Source organism: Sinocyclocheilus rhinocerous, unplaced genomic scaffold (assembly GCF_001515625.1).
Source record: "Sinocyclocheilus rhinocerous isolate Xijiao unplaced genomic scaffold, SAMN03320098_v1.1 scaffold889, whole genome shotgun sequence".
NCBI classification, from domain to species: Eukaryota; Metazoa; Chordata; class Actinopteri; order Cypriniformes; family Cyprinidae; genus Sinocyclocheilus; species Sinocyclocheilus rhinocerous.
Window position 1 is genome coordinate 944,582 of NW_015638024.1, and position 12,869 is coordinate 957,450.

General features: G+C 38.6%; 1 protein-coding gene across 1 annotated transcript in view; it reads left to right on the forward strand.

The window, feature by feature from the left end:
• The window catches only part of LOC107749424 (atherin-like), a 16,412-nt gene extending 9,338 nt beyond the window's left edge, over positions 1 to 7,074 (forward strand). The window contains exons 2-5 of the mRNA XM_016564573.1: positions 4,018 to 4,090; positions 4,534 to 4,698; positions 5,879 to 5,971; positions 7,054 to 7,074. Of these exons, the coding sequence (XP_016420059.1) occupies positions 4,018 to 4,090; positions 4,534 to 4,698; positions 5,879 to 5,971; positions 7,054 to 7,059 (337 nt within the window). The 3' untranslated portion in view covers positions 7,060 to 7,074. The remainder of the gene's footprint in view (positions 1 to 4,017; positions 4,091 to 4,533; positions 4,699 to 5,878; positions 5,972 to 7,053) is intronic.
• Positions 7,075 to 12,869: the final 5,795 nt, after the last annotated feature.

The following is a 12,869-nucleotide window of genomic DNA, read 5'->3' on the forward strand; positions in this document are numbered from 1 at the left end:
TATATGTATATGTATACGTCTCCAGATGGGGGCCATAGGGTTCAGATCCTCATGTGAGATGTGATCATAGAACACAGTCCTGAAAATCATACTGAGCACAGTCTGACCTGAGGTTCACGTTAGCAAGGAATACATCTCTTTTGAGTTCTCTCTGTGTGTGTGTGTGTGTGTGTGTGTGTGTGTGTGTGTGTCTCTCTCTCTCTGTTTTCCTCTCTCTCCCTCAGCTGTAGACCCTCTGCCTGCCACGTAGACAATCTACTTCTGGTTGATCTAACTTCTCTTTTTTTCCTCCCTATTCCTTTCCATTTTTCCCTTCCTTCCTTCCTGTCTTCATTTCCTTCCTTCCTTTTTTATTTCCTTCTTATACTTAAGTCATATTTTCCTTCCTTTTTTCGCTGTTTTTCCATCTTTCTTTCCTTTCTTCCTTCAGTTGTTTCTTCCTTCTTTCCATTTTCCTTCCCTACTTCTTTTTACTCTGGTCGTTCCTTCCTTCATTCATTTCTTCTTTTTTTTCCTTCCTTTATTTCCTTGCTTTATTATTTTCAGTTCTTTCTTTCCACTGTTCCCTTCTATCTGTCAGTCCATATGGTGCTTAATTGGATTTACAGTAAGCTACTATGAAAGTTTAAGGCTTAACAGTTTTGCCATCTCATTCTTTGCCTTTCTCTGTATTCATTCTACTGGCAGTAATTAAAGAGACAACATTTAGAGTAAAGGACCATCACTCTCCAGAGACCTTGACACTAATAGGATATTTTAGAGATGCTTAATAACAACTGTCTCAGTGTTTCAAAAACCCAGTTTACTCTTTTAAAATTAGTTTAAAATGTTGCTCATTTTCAGTGGGTTTCTGTTTATGAAAGTTCAATGTACTGCTGTAATTCACCTAAAACAGACTTGCCTCCCAAATTTGCTTAATTGAATTGATGTTCCATTTGGCCATAAGACAAATGGAGCTTTACTGAATAGATTGTGTTTGTGTTGGATTGGAAACATAACACCTGTTCTGTACATGACGAATCACCTAACTTCTTCACTTTTTTTTTTTTTTTGCTTTCGGAAAATGTGTAAATTCCTCTCAAATTCTTAACACCTCTGGGCACACACTTGCATGTTGTGGAATCAAAACACTGCCTTGGCCATGCAAAGGGATTTGGTTATGCAATGGAGTGGCAAACTGCGAACACAGGAATCAGATCATTCTGTAATTCCAGTAAGTCGTGCCTTGTGTCCTGCCAGAGCATTGTGAGTGTCAGCTGTCAGTTTTAACCTGATCAAATAGCCTTGTGGGCCACCCTCCAAGCTGCATTCCTCAGGTGCACCCCTCTGAATTTGGGTTAGGAGGACCATGGATGTGTCCCTGATGACCTGGAACATAGGTTTCCAAAGTCAGATTGCCTATACGTGAGAATGCACTCATGTTCTCGTTTTGGGTTGTTACGACCTCTCGTCACACATTATACCTCTCTTCCTGGCCGTTTTTTCCCAGTTCTTACTTCCCCATCCCCCCTTTTTTTTCCTCAGAGTTTAGGTTGGCAGAAGGCCAAAGAGGTAGAAGGAGGGAGAATGGGAAAGAGAGCGCAAATCGGAAGGCAGGGTTTCACCGAAAGACAAAAAAGTGTCCATGAGGGCATGAAGTGCATGAAGGAGGAAAGCCAGACCTCCTCCACTTTCCCCAAAACCATGTGATCTGCTCATCTCTCACTTACAGGCACAGATACCGTAACTGCCGGAGCCGGTTCCTGACCATTTCTTCCTTTTTTTCTGTCACATCCATCCGTCTTTGTCGCTGTTTGTGTCTGTACATCTGAGCGGCCCTGTCGTTCATGTCACAGAATACCTCAGGCAGGTACGACGACACAACATTCATTATAAACTCTTTCACCCTGCTGGAGGACTGTTTACTATTGTCCTCCTACATTATCGACACACTGTTTTCCTGTTTAACACTGTAAAGTTGTTTTGACACAATATGTATTGTATAAAGCGTAGAGCCCTGCACGGGCCTCAAATATAGGCCCTAGCCCGGCTCTGGTCCGAGATGCTCAGGCCCTAGCCCGGCCCTTGTCCGACAGCTTATCAGAATTGCCCGTCTTCCCCCCCCCCCCAAAAAACGCTTGGAGCGTCTTTTTGTTCGTGAAATGTAAGTTTTTGTTTTTTAATGTAAACGACCAAGCGGCCAGCGGCAGACAGTGAGTTGATCATAGCCTATGTTTGATCAATTTAGCCTTCTCAAATCATCACGACTTGCCTAAAATAAAATCTATAGATATAAAACAGTTCAAGCATATCACTATGTTAGTTTAAATGTTTAACCTATATAAATGTGCGCTATTACACGCATATCTAATCGTTTGTGCGGAGAGCTAAAGCGCGCTTTACAGAACATGGAGGCGCCGGCACGATCACTTGTATTGGAAACAACTTAAAATATGTAGTCAATTTTGCTCATAAAGGTAAGAGTAATATATCACTTGGAACTGTAAAGGGTCTACTTTTATTTGTGTGCACTCACAATATCAACAAAACGTTGTGCTTTTATAAAATAAAGGATACATACAGTATGCACTTTCTGCAATTTCGGCCAGGAGCGCTTCACAAGGATGAACTGAAACTCAGCGAATACTTGCCTCACAGACTTGCTAAATATATCTATAGAAAGCTTTAAATTACTACTTTAAAACTAAATAATTCAAATCAAAAACAAAAACTCTTTTTACGGATTTTATAAAATCCGTAAATATGCATTTCTCTCTAAAGGCGCGTCCAATGAAGAGATGGCTAGTCAAGATCGTCATCTTCATCTTTGCAACACGGACTCAGAAAACACTAATTTATTAATAAATAATTCAAATATCTCCTTACTATTTCCCCCCGACACATTCATGGTAATTACTTTTGCTGGGGCTTTGCGGCACGCTTTAGCCTATTGCGTGCGTTTTTTACTGTCATGTGCAAGGATATTTTTGCAGATTCTGCACTGCACATGACCAATTGACTCACTGTTTGCCGTGGTAATCAAATCAAAACTCTTCCAAAATGCAGCTTTTCCCGAAGCATTGGGAACTTTTAGTAACTCCCCACTTCTCCCTGATGCTCTGCATGGTCAAATGTCACCTGTATGCTAATGCGTGCGTATATGCGTTGCGTATTGCATAGGCGATGTATAATATTTTATTATTTTCAATATAACAATATGAGCCCGAGTCCGACCCGAGCCCGATCTGTTAAAAACAAAAAAAATTTCACCTTGCACGGGACCCGATGGGCTTGCAGACCTCTAATAAAGCGCTATATAAATAAAGGTGACTTGACTTGACTTCCTTTAGGGAAGACTGGATGAGTGATGTGTAAATGTTGCCCAACCTTTAATTGTAGGTAAAATCATGATGATATCATGCAAATTTTCAGTTCCCATGACTCCCATGTCTTTTAATAGCTCACCACCTGCAACTTGAACATGTCTGTTATAATTATACATTTCTAGGAATAGAACAGCATGCGTAAAGAGGTGCATAAACTTTAGATGGGACATTTTTGGTGGTCAAGTAACGGTATTCTGATTTTTGTTGAGGAATTTTGCAGCTTATTTTAACATTTGCCATTTGTTTAATGTGTTAGAGCACACATTGTATCCAACAGTGCGCTGATCTGTTTCTCACATATTTAGAATTCCATGTCAGGATTTCTGTTTGACATCTTCCTGGCCGGAGGAGGTACAGGGTGTACTGAAAAACTGAATTGGACATTTTGAAGAAGGGAGAGAGAAAATGTGTTTGTGTTAACGTTCTCGAACATTTTCCCCAAATGCAAGCCACTGGAGGAAGTTGAGAGTAATATTAATTGGTGTGAAAGAGTCTGCACCATTATCGCTGACTGAACTTAATGCGTGCTATTATGAAACACGATGCTGGATGTTTTTTGTGGCTAATGTTTCATGTTTTGTAACCTTCTTGGCTACTAAGGTTGACATTTTAAACCTATTAGCAAGATTTTCTCTAACATTACCCTTCCCAGGATCCCTCGAGCAGCGCTATCACTAGAAGAACGCATGTTTCCCACCCACTCTGGGGTGACGGCAGTCTACAGTGTGAGTGATTACACACAGATGTCCACTAACAGTCATTACACATCACTATAATATATATACAGACAATCCCCAAGGCCAAAAATATACTTTAAGCAAGTATGTGAGAGCATGTGGTCCTATTGTACATACTTACTGTGAGTTCTTTTATCATTATTATTACAAGCAGTTGATATAGATGCTTTTAACTATCTGTCTGAGCTAGCTATATACATGTTAACAGTTTAACTAGCTTTAAATAGTTTGCTCAGCATGATTCTCCTCAGACTGTAACTGTAGTTGACCTGAAAAAAAAAAACATTTAAAAATGTAATATATTATATAAAACTATATAAAATATACAAATGAAATAATAAAGTGACCACCAGGGGAATATAGAGCATTGTTATATAACTGAAAGGAACGATGGTACGCTGTGTGTAATGTTGTTTGTGGTCATTCCACAGGTATCTAGACACCCTGGTCCTCCATACCAAGGTCATGACCTCAGCAAAACCCACCCAAATCTGGCGGGCACCCCTCCTGGCCACGCCACGTCCCCAGCCCTCTCTCAGGTATCAGTCCCTGCCGCCCCCTCGTACCGCTTCCTCAAGAGCTGGGAGACAGGTGGGGTGAGTACCAATCTACAGAATTATTTGCTTAATTATCTGATACTTTATCTTTTAAATGTTGGCGTTGCTGTGTTTTTCTGGGTCACCTTTTGTGTACCAGAAATTATGTTTGTTCTTTGCCTTTGTTGTATCTGAATTAACTGTGACATTTAAGGTCCGTTCATACCAAGAATGATAATTATAAAGATAACTATTTTAAAGGCACAATATGTAATTTTCGCCGCTGGAGGGCGCGTATTCAAAATAAACAAAGAGGCAAAGGCGTAGTTTGATGACGCTGTGACTGAGTGTGGAATCATGGGAGTTGTCGTCTTCATCCCCACAGCCGATGCAATCCGACGGGACTCGGGCAGAAATCATGTTCATTTATGAGCTAATGATTTATTAACGTAGTAGAATACAGCAGGGTGAGGCTGAAAGCCGTCGAAGCGAAACGAGACCGCTGAACGAGCACGATTTAATAAAAATGACCCCTTTAATAAAAAAATCTTACATATTGTTCCTTTAACTATATGCCAATATTATTGTCGTTCATCAGCTGGAAAAATCGTTCTGAAAGTGATTCCAACGATATCATTTCTCTGTGCCTTTATCGTTATAGCTGTGGTGTGGACTCTGCTATTTTTTAATATTGAGAACAATTTTTAGAACTATATCTTTATTAATATATTTATAGTATTCGTCCTTGGTGTGAACAGGCCTTTAGACTTGTGTATTACATTTAGATGGCTGATGTTTTGGCACACATACATACTCACAATACAGAGTGCCATGGTTTTGTGTTATGAGTGGTTTTTGCACTGCTCTCCTCACCGTGATTACCAGCAGCCTGTAGGAACACTCTCACTATTTCATAAATAGTGTTTCCAGCCGACACAGGTGCTGTAATGATCCCACGACTTTCACACACACACACACTCTGGACAGATTTATATACACTCTGCAGACACTTTTTTATACACTCTGTTGCCGTGGATTGATTGGAGGGTAATGTATTCATCTGGGTTTTGTCTGACAAAGAAATGAAGTCAATATGCACACAATCACACAGATAACTATGAGCTCGTTTTTTCACATGGTGCTCTTGCTATTTTGTATTCTGTGCTGTGAATGGAAACTGTACATCATGCTTCAAAAGAAAGTTGTCTAACCTTTTCGCTGTCTATGATTCACTCCTTAGCCTCCATATAACCCAGCTCAGAATGCAGGCTCCGCCCCCTTGGTGTACTCGCCACAGACGCAGCCAATGAACGTACAGCCGCAGACTCGGCCGGTAAGCACTGCACCCCACACACGTACATTAAAGGGGTCATAAAATGCTTTTTTTTTAAATATAATTTTTTTATGTTTTTGAGGTGCACTTATAATCTTAGTACGTGTTTTCACCAAAAACTGTCATAGTTTAGCTATAAATGGTAATTTTCTACCCTAAATTTAGCCCTCTGGTATATATCAGTATATAAAATAATCACAACATAGATAACAGATGGCTTTCACGCTACTAACAGGAACAGTTTGAAGTTGATCATTAAAGGCTGATTTATACTTCTGCGTCGAACCTACGCCGTAGCTTACGCATAGACGACCTTCTTATATAAAATAAAACAAAGCAAAGAACAAGTGTCTTATCATTTATTATACTACATAGCATTATACATCAGTAGTTGTCCGCAACAAACAATGTTGATCTGCCGTGGTACAAGTCCTTGTGCAGATTGGAAGAATGCCATCATCTCCTGTTCCGTTGTTGTCTCCTTTTTGTAGTTTTAAATAATGATTTGATATTTATTTGCCGCCGTCACGGCTATAATGCTTCTCCGATGAGACGCATCTTCTTCGGCTTTTGCCGTGGTACTGCGGGTTACACCAGCAACATGCCCATGGACACTGCTGACTAGCGGTTTGCATGTGTACTGCACGTTGACGCGGACAACGACGTAGAAGTATAAATGAAAACTGACGCATAGCCTACGGCGTAAAGGCTACGGCGTAGGTCCGACGCAGAAGTATAAATCAGCCTTTAGTCACTGGCTTGATTCACTAATGCATAAACAACAGTAAGAATGTCTGTACATGAGCACTTACATATTACACCGATCACAGGTCGTAATGCTCATGAAATGCAGTTTCAGATTTTTTAATTATGTTTCTTGAGATTAGTTTATAAAGAATTGACTCTCCTGATATCAAGTACAGGCATTTCAGAAAGGTAGAAAAGAATACTTCTTATTTTAAACTGGGGAGTTAGTTTTGAGTTTTGAAACTTGCAGTATGTTTTATTGTAGAGTAAACTCTTAAACTCTATATGTGTAAATATCAAGAACATTTTCATTCTCCATTTCATGACCCCTTTAGCATTGAACATCCCTGGCAGTCACATTCAGTGTTGCACATGGTCCTTGTGATGCTGTCATCATTATGGGGGCACCTGGGTGGTATGATGGTTCTTGCAATGGTATGAATATTTCAGCTGGTAGAGATTCTGTTTGGACAGATTAAAAAAAAAAAATCTGACACCAAGCAAAACAACAAACAAACAAAAAACGCCATTGCCTACTCATAACATGAAATAAGATTGTATTTATACTTTCATTCAAAAGTTTGGAGTTGGTAAGATTTTTTAATGTTTTTTAAAGAAGCCTCTTATTCTCTCTTGTGATCTCTTAAGCCAAGGCTGCAATTATTTGTTCAGAAATACAGTAAAACCTGTAAAAATATTACACTTTAAAATGACTGTTTTCTGTTTTAAAATATATAAAAATGTAGCATCATTACTCCAGTCTTCAGTGTCACATGATCCTTCAGAAAGCATTCTAATATGCTGATTTGCTGCTCAAGAAACATTTCTTATTATCTATGTTGAAAACAGTTTTGCTGCTTAATATTTTTGTGGAAACCGTGATACATTTTTATTCAGAATTCTTTGATGAATATAAAGTTTAGAAGAACAACATTTAATTGAAATTAAAATATTTTGTAATGTTATAAAGCATTAATTCCTTTTAAAAATGTGTACTTACACCAAACTTTTGAAAGATAGTACTGTAGACCATATACCACACGTAGTTTGGCTTGCCTCATTAATATAAAAAAAAATTAGGAGTGTCACCCTGAGGTTGTTGGTCTTGCTGACTTTAAATGCCTGAATCAAACCGACTTCAGTCATTAATTTAAGACCATCAAATCATTAATGTTAAAACCAGCCAGTAGGACCACCTGCTCTGCTGACATGTCACTCAATCCTGCTATGCTACTCTTGTTTCATTTGTAATGGAAATGCAAAGTCATGCAAGGTGAATCATCTGTTAACCTCACTGTCTCGCCATTCTTTCTCTTCTTTTCCTGCTCCTGATGACCTTAAAACGTGCTGTCATCTCTCTTAGTTTGTGACGGGGCCTCGGCCGACCCACCATCAGGTAAATCCCACAGACCTAATGTCTCTCTGTCCTATCAGACACTTCTTAAGAAGCTTTTGGATTTTGCTTATGTGTGGTGTGGTGGATAAAGATCTGGACCGATTGGACTGAAGGTTTTTGGTTTGAGGGAAAAAAGCATATGCTAAATGACTAATTATTTGAAATTGCAAAAGAAAGTTGTACTAGAACTATCATTTACAAGACTGTTTAATGTTCTATTCTTTGCCGCCAATGTCTTCACTCATTTCTAAACTGTGTCACACTGACCATTGTGTGAGATTGATCTTTTTTTAAATGCCATGGCAACATGTCTCCTATTCAGCAGTTTTTTTCATTAGATATGCAACACCAGTGCAAACTGCAAAGACGGTTTTGAGCACATTGGCACACAATTTTAAAGCTATTTAAAAAAAAAAAAAACAATACTGATGTGTCTATGATGGTAACTGTGTCATGAGCCCCTTTCACACATACAATCTTTACTGGTAAATTACCGTTAAGAGATCATGTGTGAACAGGACATTTTCAAAAATACCAGTAAATTCGTTCTGGCAATTTACTGGTATGAGAAGTTGTAACATTACCAGTAAATTACCGGTAATGTGCTCTGTGTGAACGCAGAACGAAATTACCGGTATAAGCATGTGCAAGCTCAGGACGCACTGACGTAAGACATCTACTCTGAACCAGTCATAACATTCTGCAGATGACGCATTTACTCCACGCTGTGTAGTTCGATTTGAAGTCGTCTAATACGATGTCTCTGGGCCAAAAGCAGCTGCATGAATGTGAACGTTTGACACAAAATGGAAATTATCAACAAAAACACTTTACAATCACAACACCGGGACGCGCAGCCACTTAGAGGTCATTTTCAGTTAATGATGTCACGGAATTTGCCGGTATTTTGAAACTGATCTGTGAATGATGCTTTACTGGTAAAAAGACAGAACATCATTGCCTGTGTGAATGGCGCATTTACCAGTAAAGTCGCTCCGGTAATTTTACGGCAATTTACTGGTATTACTTTGTGAAAGGGGCTATGGACAGTTCAGTCCACCCATTGAGTTCACCTAGGACTCCAAAGCATTTAGTGCCTGATTCAAAATTCAGCAAAAATATTTCCAACTTATGTCATCTGAATTTACTGTTATTACACCTGTTAATGTCTTTTAAATTGTTACATATATAATATTCAAATTAGAACTGTTGCGATTTTAGATTTTCACTACACAATTATCGTGGCCAAAAGAATTCACAATAACGCGATATCACAAAATTATCGTGATATCCATAGAAAAAAGTAGTCAAGTCAAATTCATCTTTACCTTTGCTTACTTTGTGTGTTCTCTTTTTTTAGCCAATTATAATTTATGATATTATTGTATTCGTAATATAAACACATATTATTTTTAAGATACCTAGAATTCGAATTGTGTTGTTTGCCACAAGTTTACTACAAATACTCAGCTAAGTAATAGCTCAACCTGTGAGGTGTGTTTAGTGATGCTTGTGGCACAGAAATTACACTCTTCAGTTTTATGAACCATTATGACTAGAGATGTATTCCTAGTCGCATATTCATGTATAAGCTCGACTGTGTAACGAGCTCCCCGTCCTTGAGAACCAGACATTAGAAGTGTCTCCTCTGACTCATCCGTTTCTTGTCTTTTCTGAAGGAGCGTCTAAATGATGATGTTTTGTATTCATGTTATCTGATGAGCAGATGTGCGATGATGAAGACTGAGGCTGATTGCTAATGCTCGTCATGGATGTTAGTGCACTTTTTATTAGATGAAATACTTCAATGTGTCACTTTCCTGAGCAGAATCATTGTTGTAAGTGTTTAGAAGACATAGGCTTTTGTCAGTAGTAACCAAAAGCATACAGAGGTCATTAGGATCATTAGAATGTAAGTTGCTATGGGCAGCATTACACTTGTCCGTACATGCGTGAGTGTGTGTGTTCCAGATATTCCATCCGCTGTGCTTTGGTGTTTCAATACAAGGAAAAACTTGTTTGTCATTTGTTGCTAATGATTTGTTTATGCGCTTTGTGTGTAGCCACAAGCCCATGCGAGTGCGTCCACAAGCATCTGACCTCTAAGGAAAGTTCTGTGACTTTCTGCCCCAACCTGCCACACATTTCTCTCTTTCCAATGGCTGTGCCAAATTTATTTGCGCCAGAATTAAAATCACAGGAAACAACAAATCACGCACAAACTGATGAGTGGCAGATTAAGGATTTGCAGTGCGATACTGAGGAATAGCATTTAGGAAAGATGCTTTTAATGCTGTCTCTAAATTACTTTTTCCCCCTTTAAATTTTCAGTGTTTAACAGATGTGTTAGCCCATATGCAACGGGCTTAGCTTGAAATGTAGCACTGCTGTATTATGTTAAATTATCCTCGATACAGCACAAGAAACTGTTATTGGATGGATGAGATTATGATTGGGTGCTATTACATTAAAATGTACTAAGGTAACTTTTTTTTGATAACGGAAAGTACAGCCATATACTGCTGAAGGAGAAAGTCTTTAGAGAAATGGGATTATAATTGGGAAGAATGTGTCATTTTTGACAAAAACTATAAGGAAAGCCTTAAGGTGGGGTCACATTAGCAAACTTTTGGCGAAATTTCTGTAAGAGCTCCATTGTTCATTGTCAATAGTATAGCAATGTATTAAGCACAGCTCGCACAGAAGTTACTTTCAAATCAGGTAGTTTTCTGTTCGTGAATGTGACTAATCCGTCTGACCTATTCGAAGATGTGGGGGACGAAGATGATTTTGCCCTCATGCAAAACTCCTGATTGTACAGATTCCTATTGAAATTACTAGATTTTGGCTGCGAAACCTTGAGTGTTAAGATTCTGTCACATTTACCATTGTTTGTTGAATTTTCGCAGTCAAAATTGTCTATCACACAATCAATTTTCCCATGCAGATTTTGCAACTGGTTCAGAATCAGAAAATGACTTCTGTGTGTGATATGTTTCATGTATCGCTACATTATTGACAATATACAATGGACCTTTTTTGCCCGCACTTTAATACTTTTTTATTTAGAGGGGGGAAAAAAGCAAAAAGCATAACAAAGTACATAGGTCTGAGAAGGGTTCACCTTATAGAACAGCGCTTGATTGTGTAATGTACAGCAGTGAAAGAAGCTTTGACATCTGTGCTGATGTTAAAAGAGCTGAGTTAAGGTTTCATTTCTCCCTTGTGGCTGCGGCATGTCCCAGCTCGCTTCCACTGCAGACCGGCTAAAACTGATGCCTACAGGCCATTAGAAAACAAACAGAAATAGGAGAGAGTGGAAAGGGAGTGTCTCACACACAAACACACTTACACACAGAGCAGAGGCCGGAATAGTTGGCTGGTGTTGAATGTTGGTCAGACCGTCAGAGGAAGAGAAATGAAGAGCATATAGATCAGAGTCTCTGTGGTGCATGATGAAAGATTCTGGCACTTGTGATAAAAAAATATATATATATATATATATATATATATATATATATACAATAGTTCTCAAATCTGATTATCATCAGAGCTTTTATTCTCCTTACAGTTCTGCCTTTTTATTTATTACTATTTTTTTAATGAATATTTGTTTGGAAAAAGTGCCATCACAACATATATTTGTATATAAAATCGTCACTGCTTTTTACACATGCATTTTTCCAAAGAAACATTTTACAAAACTGACAAAATACAAAAATGAAGGTTAATATATAGATAGTTAAATATAAAAAGGAAATGGGGAGAGACGATACATCAGTAATATATACTTTTTACATTTTAACCAACATTGATTAAACTTTATTTAATAAAGGACTTTCTGTTGACAAAATATCATTCATCACTTATATATAGTCATGTATAGTTGGGGTCGCATGCAGTAATCAATTCTTATTCATAATTTTTTAGAAGCAGCTAACGTTTGAAATAAATATTGGTGATCTGTCGCTTTAATATTTTACATTCGTTTTTTTTCCCCAACGTGATTACGTCATGCGTGATGTCCAGCTAGTGCAAGACGAGCATTTGTGGTTAAAAAGCATATAAATGTTTATTTTTTTTGTTGAAAATGAGCGATGGTTTCTCTAGATAAGACTCTTATTCCTCGGCTGGGATCGTGTAGAGCTCTTTGAAGCTGCTCTGAAACTGATTTGATCTTAAGCCCTTTGGTCAAGAAGGGTATAACTGCAGCCTGGAGATCTCCAAACGGGGTGGGAACTCCAAAATAGGGCGTGGCTTCCTCCCATTGACAGACAGGCACATGACACGCATGCGCAATTCCCCCCCAATCCACTTCAGTGCAAACTCCGCCCCACAGCTGATTCTAAAGTTTTTATTGGTTGTGTCAATAACCAATAAGGTTAGGGTCAGGTGTGGGGTAGGTTTAAGGGTTAGCATAGGAAATCGACACTTTAATTGACAACCAATAAAATCTTTAGAATCAGCTGTGGGGCGGAGTTTGCACTGAGTTAGGGCAGCTGGTGAGGAAGTGTTGCTCTGTCTCCACTTCTCCATGAGTACAGTATGAGCAGATGCGGCTCTCTTTGGGCAGCCAGTGCTGTCGATATCTGCCCGTCTCTATAGTCAGAGTATGATTGCTCAGTCTGTACCTCGTCATTTTGACTTCTTAATTTACAGTCTTTCACTGTACTCCGATAATCTGCAGTTGTGTAATCTCTATTTAGGGCCAAATAACATTCAAGTTTACTTTGTTTTTCTGTTGTTTCAGTCCAA